Source organism: Ciconia boyciana, chromosome 20, assembly GCF_034638445.1.
Source record: "Ciconia boyciana chromosome 20, ASM3463844v1, whole genome shotgun sequence".
NCBI classification, from domain to species: Eukaryota; Metazoa; Chordata; class Aves; order Ciconiiformes; family Ciconiidae; genus Ciconia; species Ciconia boyciana.
Genome location: NC_132953.1, coordinates 692,301 through 705,350, shown reverse-complemented (window position 1 = coordinate 705,350; position 13,050 = coordinate 692,301). Strand labels below are relative to the sequence as shown.

At 57.0% G+C, this 13,050-nt stretch overlaps 1 protein-coding gene across 1 annotated transcript in view; it reads left to right on the top strand.

Annotated features, from left to right (window-relative positions):
- Positions 1 to 13,049, top strand: part of KIRREL3 (kirre like nephrin family adhesion molecule 3) — a 342,948-nt gene extending 329,899 nt beyond the window's left edge. Inside the window, exons 14-16 of the mRNA XM_072884708.1 lie at positions 3,396 to 3,505; positions 11,102 to 11,188; positions 11,762 to 13,049. Of these exons, the coding sequence (XP_072740809.1) occupies positions 3,396 to 3,505; positions 11,102 to 11,188; positions 11,762 to 12,205 (641 nt within the window). The 3' untranslated portion in view covers positions 12,206 to 13,049. The remainder of the gene's footprint in view (positions 1 to 3,395; positions 3,506 to 11,101; positions 11,189 to 11,761) is intronic.
- Position 13,050: the final 1 nt, after the last annotated feature.

Below are 13,050 nucleotides of genomic sequence, written 5' to 3'. Positions count from 1 at the left end.
TCTGGAGCATCTCAGGCCACGGGGGAGAAGAGGAGATACTCGACAGTGCTCCCGCCTCGGGAGACGCGTGGTATGGATGCCGGGATGCCAAGCTCTCTGTGTGTGTGCCAGAAAACCCGGTTGTTTTTCTTTTCTTTTTATTTTTCCCCCTCTTGATCGTTTGCAAAGCAATCAAAGACACCAGGCTCCTCTTGGATTTGGATATGAACGCATAGCCTCCCGCGGCAGAAATGTGTTTAATTTTAAGAGCGATAATGATGCCTCTCCCTGTTTCATCCCGGTTTTTTGAACTCTTGCAGGCTCCATTGGCAAGTATGAACAAATTAAATGGGGGGGCGTCATTAATCTTGCTTTTGGGGGAGGATTGCTGATAGACAGGACCCAAGACCAGGCCAATTCAATGTTGCGGAGGTCATTCAGCAAGGATGGACGATTCGAGCGCATGACGAAAGCAGGGGCCAAGCCATGGTACCATGTCAACGCTCGGATGTAATCGGCCGTGCTTTCTCCCCGCCGCATCATTCGGAGCAGGGGAGAGCATGCGGTTCATTATCTTCCTCTTACTTGATGTCACCAGATGGTGCGGGGTTCTTTACAGGACATACCATTTAATGTGTCATGCCATGACAACGGCTCAGAGACGTGGTGCAAGTGCCAGGTTTTAGAGTCCCTCACAAGCTGGAAGCGTGCAGAGGATGGGCAGGTCTTCGGGGGGAAAAAGCAGGGCTTGTCCTTCCAGGAGGGGACAACCCCATCCCACCCGAATGCCTTGTGCGATTCATCCCTTGGATTCCCCATGGTAAATCAAGAAAAAGAGGCCTTTTCCTCGCCAGGACTGGGAGGATACGTATTGGCAAGAGGATGGTGGCATGGCAGTGTTTGAAGTCCCTTTCCTCCGCTGTGTTTCCAGTGCTGTCCCACTTAGAAAGGACTTTTTGGTCTCCTATATGCAACGAGCTGCTGGCTCTGGGCATCTTCCAGATGGCATCTGTTGTTCTTCAGCACCTCCTGCAGCGTAAGTCCCCGGTGGCCATGCCCTGGGGAGAGGTCTACAGCATCCCCGGACCAGAGCACGGGTCCCTGCGCTTCCCACAAGGCTTCTTTGCTGCTTCGCTTGGGGATCAGAGCAAGCGAGCAGAAAGAGATCATCCAAGAGATCAGCAAAGATCCCTGCCCTGATCTCCCTTCCCTCCCCAAAGTGAAATAGGAGGAGGAACAGCTCAACATTTTCTGGAGAGCCGGACCCAACCGGGGACGCCAGCTCGGTAACAGATGCTTTGCCGGGTGCTCGCCGGGGCTGCTGCTCGAGAGGAACGGGATGCCATGGGGCTAAGGAAGCAAATCCTGGGTGCAGGTGGGGTTCCCCGGCCTGAGATTCGTGCAGGGAGCAGGGGGTGCTGGTGGCAGTGGAGCCATTTGGTCCCCCATCACGTGGCTCCAAAAGCCACTTGGAGCTGCCAAAACAGGGTCCCTCCCTGGTTTTTGGGGGAGCTGGGAGCATCAGCAGTTAAACCAGCCCCCGAGTGACATTCATGGTGCAAAACCCTGCTGGGGAGGACCTGGCTGTCCCAGGGCGAAGGGCTTTTATCCCAGTTTTGCAGGTGCTAATGCAAACTGGATGCTGTGACCGCTATCTCCAGCAGCAGGTGAGCGTTAGGAAGGTAGAAACACGAGGCTGAGAAGGTGAGGAAAGGACTTTCATCGCGGTTAGTGGTGTGAAATCAGCAGAGGTATTACAGAGATCAGCGCAGGAGCGATGGAGCCGGCAGAGCACTTTCATATCAGGAGAGGGACTCATTTCCTACCAGGATGACTGCAGATTCCTCTCCCAGGACAAATACCGGCGCGTTGTTGCATCATTTAAAACAACAGCCTGCAAACAAAACCCGTCGGCGGGCTGCGGGGACGGCTCCACGCAGCTCCCTGCAGAGGGGACAAGGTGACCCAGCAGTAACTCTGGAGAAGGCATCTCCTGATGGCTACAACCGGCCACCGACCGCAACTAATGGCACTGGGGGAGGCAATTCCTGGCCTTGCTTTGGGGAAATGCAGCAAAGAAATGCACCGGGTGCAGACACACCGAGCCTGGAGGCCCTGGAAAAGAAAAAAAAAAAGACTTTAGTGCACATCTGTTGTTGTATCTTCAGTGACTTAACGGCTCAGAGTTATTTAAGGGGGAACACTCCTGGGAGAGGATGTGCAAGACAGTAATTAGCTTCTCCTTGTGATTAAAGACGGAGGTTCCGGCACCAGGAACGTGGTCCCAGCAAGAAAAAAAAAAGAAAGAGAAGTAGTAAGTCGTAACTTCCCAGCAAAACCCTTTGCCTTGCACCCTGAGACTTGGAGACGTCTGTGGGTGGCAGCAAGGCTGCAGATATCGAGGGCACGGGACGCTGAGATGGATTCATTCAAGGCTGGAGCTTCCAGCCGCTCTCGGTTGCCTGATTCAGTTTGGTTTACAGATAAAATCACCGTCTCTTCCTGCGTGGTCCAGCCTTTGCTGGACTGAACCGGTGCAGTCCTGGCTTGGCAGGGCACTGCTGGCTCCTTCGGCTGGAGGTAGATCTGATGAGACCAGCGGTTCAAGGCGGTTTTGGGTCCGGGAGGGTTGGCACAGCCATCCTAGGAGGTGAGAGCCAGATCGTAGGCTGAAGCCCGGCTTCAAAGCTGGGAGCTGTTTAGATCTCGCTGTTCAGATTTGCATCCATCTCTGCTTTTCATCTCGGATTCACCTGGCCACTTCTGCTCCTGCTGCTCGGTGTCTTTGGTTTAATTTTGCTAAAATGACTTGTTCAAAGCACGCCTGACACCTTCAGGGAAGGCAGAGAGTCTCTCCAGAAATGTTTCTCTCTGCCCTGCGTGAAAACAGGCTGCTTGGAGCAAGCAGCCAGGGATGATGATTTTGTCGTCCCCAAAGCCCCGGTTACGTCTTTGTTCGTTGCTTGGCCTTTTCTAGCTGCATCTGCACCCCAAACCTGGAGAACCTGGCTTTTCTCAGGGGCTTCCCAGCACCAGGGGAGAGCTGGTACATCCCTCAGGAGCGGTATTGCCCGTGCTCCCCAAGCATACGCCGTAGATCAGCAGTCTGGACAAACAGCCCCCGGTCTGTTTGAGCAGTCCTGCTGCAGCCCAGCCCCTGCTCATAGCACCATGAGCACGGCCGAGACCAACCAAGCTCCCGAAGGAATTAAACTGGAGCTCCCTGGAGGTGAAGGTTTCACGTGCCCATACCTTAGGGCAATGCAAACATTGCTCCCCCAGTTCTTAGATGCGCTTGCTGAGGCAGGGTTCATTTTCCCCGGTGCTGCTGGACGCCCTCGGCAATCAGTCGGGTCCCCGAGGACGCTCCACGATTGCCTTCGACTGACCCCTTCTCCATCTCGCTCTTTGCCCAGATCTCAAAGGTGTGGTTTCTGCCAAGAACGATATCCGCGTGGAGATTGTACACAAGGAGCCGGCCTCGGGCAGGGAGACTGAGGAGCACCCAACCATCAAGCAGCTGATGGTAAGGATTTACTTCTTCCCCCCGTAAGCAATTACTCTGGCTAAGTGTTTGATGGTAATGAGCCCGGGCACATGTAGTTCAGTGCCGTAATCCCCACTCAAGGCAAAGATGCTCTTCCAAAAATCTCGCTCTTGAGATACACATTCTCCTGCCATAAAAGCTTCTCGAGTGAAACTTTGCTAATGAGGAGGGAGAGCTGGGAGAGGTTTATTGCAGTAGCCCAGCTGCCCGCAGGGCTAATTGCAAAGCAAATTTGCCACTTCGTGTGGGGAAAGAGCTGCAAACTGCAAGTAGACACGCAATAGGTGAGCACAATATAATAATAAGCTAATTAGCCAGCGAGAACTGCGCTCTCCTGGACGCAATTTAGAGAGTTATATGTGCAAAAATAACGTATGTGCACACGGTTGGGTGCAGATTGCTAACGCCGGGGGTGTGGGGCCAGCCTGGACCTGGGTCTGTAATAACCTGGGAGGTGTCAGCTTCCGGAGGCCGCTGCCTTTGCCCGAGGGGACCAAATGACACAGGCAGGGCAAGACGCTGATGACTGAGATCCCAGGAAACTGAGTTTCAGCCCGGCCGACGGACCGGCCGACGGACCCAAGGATGGACCGGCCCATCCTTGCACCCTCGCTGGTGTCGCCGCGGCTCGCCGTGTCTCAGCCCCAATTTGCCTGTGCTTTTGCTTGCTGGTGTCGTGTCGTCGGTGACAAATAGAAGCCGAACAAATGGCAAAGAAAGGCAAGCGGCTGTGAAAGGTGAGAGAAAAGAGCAGATAGGAAAGGGAGAAGGGATTGAAGAGGCTGGAGGCTGCTTTCTAGGCTGCTGGGTGGTTTTTTCCTGCTCTAACCCTCCGTTTTTTGGGCAGCACGTGTAAGCATCGGTATGCCCTGCCTACGAAAGCTGTTCGATGAATTACCGGTGGAAAGGCAAGGCTGAGCATTGTAGGGCGGGCAGAATCGATGTCTGCCGGTGCACATATACAGCAAGGGAGCCCCGAAATGAGAAGGCGGGAGGAGATGTAGCTCTGGCATGTTATCCCAGCACCGCTGAGCTTTCTGTGCAAGACCCTTCGTTCCCAGCAGGGCTTTGCCCCGAGGAGTCTGCAAATCCACGGCAGGATTTGCAAGGCTTCGCTCGGTGGAAGGACGGAGGAGGCTGGGTCTCGGGTTTGGAGCAATCTGCCGAGCTGAAGGGGAATGAGGAGCTTCCTCTCCGTAGGACCCTGTACCACCATCTCTATAGCCAGTGACCAACAGCACCAAGCCCCGATCCGGCTTCCAAAGGAGGGGCTGAGATCAGCCCAAATGCTGCTCAAGACCTTAACCACCAAGCTGGAAGCACGCACGAAGCCTCAGCAGAGGAGACAGACAAGGACCATTTCCCACTGACGAGTAAATGAGGAAGAAGGCGGTCGTGGGAGGCTAGGCCCAGGGTCTTGCGAGACAGCGTGGGGACTCGCCTAGATGGTTTGCCAGAGCCAGAAGGTGATTTCACATCAACGGGTACCCTTGATGAGGCTGGTACCGGAGCAGTGCAGAGCTGTGCTGTGCACATTTCAATAAGGGTGCTGGCAGGATGGAAATGGCGCAGAAAAAAATGACAACGTTTATTTGATAGCCAGGAAAACAATGCCTTACGGAGAGAGGTTTACAGAGCTCCTGTGTTTTAGCTTATCAGCAAGACTTCTGAGAGGTGGTTTGGTTACAGCATGGGATAAAAGGAGTATTTAAGAGCAAACAGGCTCGGCAAAGTCAAGCACTTTTGGATACAACATGACAGAGTGTAACAGCCTGGCTGCTGGAGCAGGAGAAGGCGATTCTCCCCCTCTCCTGGCCAAATCCAGGTGCTTTTCCTGAAGATCGGTTGGAAATAACATTGTTGGATCAGCGCTGTTCAAGAGGTTGGAAGAGATGGTCCATAGACTCTGACCCCGATGTTGGGTGGATTTGGCACCGGTTGGGACATCTTACCTGGTGGGGAGAAGACATCAAAGCCCCCTCCCCTGCCTGGACCGGAGCCTCCCCATCCTCGTCTGCCCTCGGCCCGAGCATTCCCAGCAAATAATTCCCCATTTCTGCTCTCCTCGGAGCCCCTGGGGACCCCTGCTCTCCCTCATCCCCCTCCTCGCTGTTTCCAACAGCCGGTGCGAGCATCCTCCTCTGCCCATTAGACACCCAGGCTTCGGATGCTGAGCAGATTCCTAATAAGAGGCTCCAAGTTTGTCAATGAAATGGTGGATCGAGTTAAAAAAATTCATCCTTGCTAATGAGCGGTGACGAGTCCTCTCCAGCAGGAGCAGGGGGGCAATGCACAGCACCCCTTGCTTGCTCCCTACCCTCACCCCAAGACTTTCCTGCTCTCCCTCCTCCCCTTACCAGCATTATTTCCCTCGCTACTTCTTCATTTGCCTTCCCTAAGCTTCTTGTGATATTTCCAGCCCGGGCTCAACCTCGACGGCGTCCTTTGAAATGCTCTCCTTGCCCTCAACCATGTTCATAACACCTTGCAGTTTAATATCAACTGCGAATTTCATTAACATGCCGGGTGCTCGCGCGGCGAGATCATTAATGCGGATGTTAATGAAAAGCAGGCCATGCTTGCAAACAGCTCCCCTCTGCTCAACGCCTTGCTGCTTCGCATCAGCCTTTTCGCTCTCCATCCCGGACCCTTGGCCAAGCCCCTGAGGTCCAGCACGGCCCGACCTGCTCCTGCCAAGCTTTGGGAGCGGAGATCCACCCTCTGCACCACGGATGGTGCCTTTGCTCCTTGGTTTCCCGTGGTGTCTATGCTTTGCCGGAGCGTTTCTGGCTGCAGAGTGCCGGCGTGACTCTTCTTTTCCCCCCAAATGCTATTGCATTTGTTATTCTCCAGCCATCTGTGACCTCCGCAGCTCTCCGTGCTTTTCACAAATAATTATTCATGCATCTATAAATTCATTAACACCTTAGGATACATATCATGCTGTCTGATTTGCATATGTTCACATTGTCTCAGCGCCGTCTGCCCCCCTCCATTAGCTGTTCTGCCAGGCGCTGCCTACAGGCAGGGGAAAGGCTGCCAGCCCGCAGGGGCCGCAAAGCAAATGGCAGCCAGTGGCTGGAGGCAAAAGAGCCCATTAAAGGGTCTGATCCTGGAAAAAATAAATCACAACAGCAGCTTTCTCTCTCCTGCCAGGGTGCATTGCATCGGCACACCTATTCGGCTGAGCCTCGGCTGTGGTTAGGGGGTTGAAGAGCATTGTCAGCTCCGACGTGGCGTCACCTCCTCTGTTAGCTGGGTGATGGGGCTTTATTCCTGGCTGATTGGACACCGTGCCTCAGTTTCCTCATCTGTGAAATGGGGCTGACGATCCTAAAGGAGCCGTCCCCACTGCCAGGAGCAATCGTGACAGAGACGATCCCAAAGTGACCGGCAGGCAAGAGCATCCCAAGTCACAGGGGGTCCAGTGTGGCCAGGCATCGCCTTTGGTTCATATTTGGGTTGGAACAGTCAAAATCACTCATCCAGTAGACAGGTTGATGATCTTTTCCTTGCTCACCTTTCTTTCCTGTCCCCATCTTGAAACCCGTCCTTCTGCTCCGAGGGATGTTCCCAGTTTTTTCACAGCCCGCAGATCGACACCGGCCACATTTTCCACCCAGGAGCTCAGCTCAGATCCCCACGGAAGAGGAAAAATCAAAAAAGCAGAGGTGAAATTCAGGGCGAGGCTCATTTCTACCTGCAGCCCGCCTGTCACAGCGTCATTTTCTGTGCCTGTCTCCCTGAGAAATGCTCCAAGTCCCCAGCAGCCCGTGCTCTGCAGCCCTGGGAAGCACCGGCAACCCCCAAGCTGGCAGATACAGGCTTATCTCCGCTAACCCCCGGGATATTCGCCCTTCGCAAGGTCTGGATCAGAGCTGGGTTGTACCTCCACGGCATCCGACCTGGCCCGGGAGGCTCAGGGCACGTCCTTCCCACGCAGCCGACACCTTCCAGCGGCGCCGGCATCCACGGCGGAGGGTGCTGGCAGGGTACCAGCTTGGGCACAGCACCAGGCCGGTGAGCCCGTGCTTCCAGCCAGGGAGAAGAAGACCCGCCATATAAAAAAAAAATCACCATTAAAGTGTTGGTGAGCTTTGCAGCTCACGGCTCGGCCTTCACGGGGTCACAGCGGAGCTGGGCCACCGTGAGGTTTGGCCACCTACCGTGGGCATCGCCCAGGCCTGAGCTGTCTCAAGGCAGGTAACACCTTCAGGGGTAACGGGTGCTGGGGAGCGTCAAGCCAGGCGCCGTACGAGCACGGAGAAGCTGGCGTCTGCCACAGCAAGCTCCCAGTAAAGGAAGAAGGATGCGGGAAGGGTGGCAGGAGGTACCGCAGGCTGACCGGCCTCACTCCACCACCGCCTTTGCCCATCCGCAAAGCAATATTTTGGGGCGAGGTGGGATGAGGTGATGCAGCTTCACCCAAGGGCGTTGGGACGGACAGCACAGGCGCTGGGTGGGAGCTCACGTCGCCGGGCGGTAGAGGCAGGAGCCGGCATTTGAAGGTGATAAACCCTTGGCCGGCTGGGAAATCCCAGCGGGGTTTTTTTATTTGTGTGCTTGTTTCCTCACCGGCAGCCGGTTCCCGCTGGGAGCAGAGGAAGCCGCCGTCTCAGGAATCTATTAAACAACATCCCTCGCCCCTGGTAGGGTTTGACCCACACAGGTTTCTAAGTGCGGCTGAGTAGCATCCAATTACCCGACAAGCGGGAAACGTTATAATTAAACACGGTGCGAGGGAGGGGGGGAGGCACCTCGCCCCCAGCCAGCCGCTCGCCCTCGAGCCTGCCAGGTCTGGATGGATGCTCAGGGATCCGGCTGGGGACTCCGGAGGGAGCAGCTTTTTAAAAAACATATTGTCTCCGCTAATGAAAGCAAAGAATTTAATATCCGGTCTGTCGGATTCCACATCCCAGCTGAAAGCGGCTTCATTTGGCGGCAGAGGATGAGGAGGCACGGCGCTGGAGCTGGCCACTTTTTTGCAATTTAAACTCAGTTTCCCTGCCTTGAGTGACCTTGAGACGTCACTTTGCTTCGCAGGGATGCGCTCCCTTGCTGGTAGGAGCCAGCACAGCAGAGCTTCGTAACGATGCTTCGTAACGGGGGGGGGGGCGTCACTCTTTTGCAGCAGGGGAAACTGAGGCAAGAAGCGACGGCGATTATGGATGCAGTTCGTCGCATCCCTTAGCCACATTGGTCCAGGAGGGACCGGCGAGGTTTGAGCATGGGAAACGGGGACAGCTTTACGCTGCAACTGGGATGCCTGGCTGCAATGGGCACCGGTCCTGGGATGGCAAAGGCTGCCGGAACCCGGCGCTGCCAAGCAGGATTAAGTCCTGGCACGATGTTCCCGGGATCGAGCTGCGCCCTTGGATTCGGCGGCGCTGGCAGGAGGGGGAATGGTGGGCACGCGGCTCTAACGGGCGGCTTTATGGCCAGCCATCTGCATGGCAGCAATGCGGCCGAAGGACCAAAGCATATTGGCGGTGCAGCCCAGCTGGAGAAGACCACGGCTCTGGAAAAAAGTCTGTGCGTGATGCTGGGGCGTGTGCCGGCATCCCTGAGCACGTTGCTGGCTTTGAAAGAGACCCTTCTGGTCTCTTTTTTATGGAGTTCCCTCTTCCCTGCTGCCTCTGCATTCGTAATTCCCGTTAATAGCGGTAACGGAGTTAAGTTTTGTTAACTTTCGTTAGCTCCCTCGTGTTTACCCAGCGATGGCAAAGAGAGGAAGGCAAGCTAACACGCGTCCCGCCGCCCGCTAATGAACGGCGCGAGATGGCATCGGGGCTAAGCCGCCGCACTGCCTTTAATAAAGGTCGCGTTAATGACGGGCTGTAACGCAGGCATCGGGAACGAAATGACGCGATGGCACTTTACGGACCGCGCTCTTCGCTTGTGCGGGGGCTCGGTGCCCTCTGACGGCACATGGGCTCACTGCAGCCCCCAAATCCAAGGCAGGGTCCCCATGGGCTCGAGGAGCATCCCGGGGCCTGGACCACTCCAATCATCGTTGCAAGAAGCGCCATAAAAATGGCTTCAAATACCCCATCAAACCCAACTTATTAATTCTAGGGAGGTTTTGCCACCGGCGGGACTGTCCCCTTGCTTCTCGCCCTCTCCATCTCCGGATCCGGCCCTGATCGCCTGCGTCACCCACGCCGAAAACCAGCCAAGTCGAAGGAGGAGAACTGGTTCCTCCTTTTCTTTCCGAGCCCAGGACCTGTGAAACCCTTTCGGTGGGTTTAATAGGGCTGCGTGCAGCCCCGTCCCGTGCCTTTGCAGCGATGCCGTAGGGGATTTAGGGTGGCGCTGGCGCTGGCAATGCAGCCGGCAGAGCAAAACCCTCCGCATATACTGTTTTAGCTGCACTGAATTTAATCCTTGGTGACACTTGTATTTACCCGGGTAAATCAATGGCTGTTACAGGCTGCTTTTTTTTTTTTTTTCCCTAGGAAAACTCAGGTACTTTAATTTATTGCATTTAATAGCTATATCAAAGGCTTTCAGGAGATGAACAGAAAGTGCTGCAGGGTGAATTTCCACAACCACTTACCATTTTAAAAAGGAGAAGAGAAGTTGGGCAATAAAAGGGAATTTTCGGGCTGATTCGGGGCTGTGATCAGGGTGACTGCGATCCCAGCGCCGGGGCAGAGAAACCGGGCTGGAGGCACACGATCAATAGGGGAGAAGATAAAAAAGGCAGCCGAGAAATTGCTTGATAATTATTCTGCACAACCCCACCTTGCTGAAGGAAGGGTAATTAAAGCCGTGGTCTAATTAATGTGTACCTTGCCCCCCCCCCGATCGCGGTCAGCCTTCAAAGGAAAACTAATGAGGCAGAAAGAGATGGGTGAAGGCAGCGCGTCGGGGCGGCAGCAGCCATGTCTGGGGGTCTGGGAAGGAGCAGTGGGGGCAAAAATTGACTCAAATCAAATCAAAAAGAGCTTCTCCAGCCCGTCCATCCCCTCCTGACCTGCTGGGCCGGCACAAGCCCCAGCCGGGGTGGGTAAAGCCTCCAGGACTCAAATCTTTTGAGAAGAGCCAGTGCCAAGGGGGGGGGGGAGAAAAAAGGAAGAAAAAAAAAGAAAATTAAGGCTTTAATTACAGCATCATGGCAATGCCAGCTGGGATTTTAAGATGTTAGGGGTCACACTCAGCTTAGGAGGAAAGGATGAAAAGAAAGAAGGGAAAAACAAAAAAAGGAGGTTTTGGGGGCTTTGTTTTGGGGGCTTTGTGGGGTACAGCCCCAGCACTCGCCGCAGTAGATCTAAATAATTCACTTTCCCCATCAGCCCGGCCTTTTTAAGTCCTAAACAGAGGGGAAAAAAACAACTCATAACCCAGGGAATCGCGTGGCTTTGGGGCAGCCAGCCGGCGCCACTGCCGGCCGACACTGCCTTGCTGGAGAGTCCCTGGGCAAGTCCTTTAATCTGGGTTGTGGCTGACGACTTCGCTATGCTGTGGGGCTGATGGCAGGCGTGGGGCTCACCCCACGCGGCGTGGGGCCATGCAGCCTCGGCGGGGGACGGCGGGTGCTTGAGGGTGCTGACACCCACCTGCATCCTTTCCTAGATGGAGCGGGGGGAGTTCCAGCAGGACTCGGTGCTGAAGCAGCTCGAGGTGCTCAAGGAGGAGGAGAAGGAGTTTCAAAACCTGAAGGTGAGCCTGACCCTGGGGACGTGGCCCCCTCCGTCCCCAGCCCCGTGGGCAGACGTGGCTCAAAGCCACCCCAGGTCACTCCGGCAAGAGGGGCTGCGGCACGTGGCCGAGGCGGTTGCACCCCAGGGTGCTGAGCACCCATCCCCCTGCCCACCGAGCAGGACCAGCTCATCCCTTGCCCAGCGTTGCTTCTGCCAGGCTTTCTGGCCTTGTGCCCTGTCCCCTGACGTCACCAATGGTGGCACGTACAAGGGCTGTCCCTGCACGGGGAGGGATGCTCTGGTACCCCCAGCGCTGTTTTCTGGTCCCAGCACCCTTGGGGTATTAAAAAAAACCCAGGTGTGTGCCAGGACAGTGGGGTGCAGGGGGCACCCGTGCCTCCCTCTGCCCCGATTTGGAGGGGCCGAGCAGGCTGCGTCGGTGGCACGGGAGGACGCGCTGATGCTGCGGGCAGGAGGGTTGGTGGTCGAGGGCGTCGTCTCGCACATCACGGGTGGCTGAGCCGGGGGGGGTGCCCCAAATGCACACAGGGAGGGGGGGCACCAACCCACCCCCCCCTTCCCCACCCCACAGGACCCCACCAACGGCTACTACAGCGTGAACACCTTCAAGGAGCACCACTCCACCCCCACCATCTCGCTGTCGGGCTGCCCGGCGGACCTGCGCCCCGCCAGCAAGCAACGGGTGCCCACCGGCATGTCCTTCACCAACATCTACAGCACCTTGAGCGGGCAGAGCCGCCTCTACGACTACAGCCAGCGCTTCGTGCTGGGCATGGGCAGCAGCTCCATCGAGCTGTGCGAGCGCGAGTTCCAGCGCGGCTCCATGAGCGACAGCAGCTCCTTCCTCGACACCCAGTGCGACAGCAGCATCAGCAGCAGCGGCAAGCAGGACGGCTACGTGCAGTTCGACAAGGCCAGCAAGGCCTCCGCCTCCTCCTCCCATCACTCCCAGTCTTCTTCCCAAAACTCGGACCCCAGCCGGCCCCTGCAGAGGCGGATGCAGACGCACGTTTGAGCCCCTCCAGGGACGCTCGGGACCCTCCGTGCGGGCGCCGTGGACAGTCGCGCCCACCGGGAACGGCGGTGGGAAGAGGCCGGATCCAGCCTCCCCCCCCAGAGCGGGGCTGCGGGGCGGGGGACCAGCCGGTCATCCCCCCGCCCCGGTACATGCTAAGCACAACCCCGCCGAGGACGCGCCGAGCTCCCTCCGCGGGGCTGGGGACGCCCCCGGCCCGACCACACACCCCTGCGCCTCCCCAGCCGCTCGCCTCCGCTTCCCGCTGCCCTCTCCCACCCGGCTCCTTCCCTTCCTTCTTGGTGTTCGGTGTCCATACTTATAGAGTCCGTTTCGGGGGGGTTGAGGGGGGGGTCCCGCCGCGTGGGACGGGGACCCCCCCCAGGAAGGGCCTCTCCGCGCTGTATCGTGGGAGCACAGCGCCGCGGTCAATACAAGAGGTGTTTCTCGTGGCACGCCTGGGCTGGTGGCCGCCCCGCGAGGACGCCGGCTCTTTTGGTGACGTTTTGCCCCAGCGTGGACCTGGCCTGGAGCTTCAGGGGTGCCGTGGCCTCGCGGTGGGGTCCTCAGGGTGGGGAGGCTGTGAGGGGAAGGGCCCCCCACCTTGGGGACATGGGGGCAGTGGGTGCCCGGTGGCAGAGGGAAACTGAGGCACAGGGCAGCCGGGGCCCCACAACCCCCACTGTGGGAGCCAGGAGATGGGGCGTCACGCCGGGGACACGGCAGGTAAGGGCCACCTGCAGGGACACAGGGACACCCGTACAGGGACCTTGGGCACGAGCATAGGGACAGGGCCCAGGGACATGGGCTGTGGCATTTGGGGACACAGGGACAGAGGTACATGG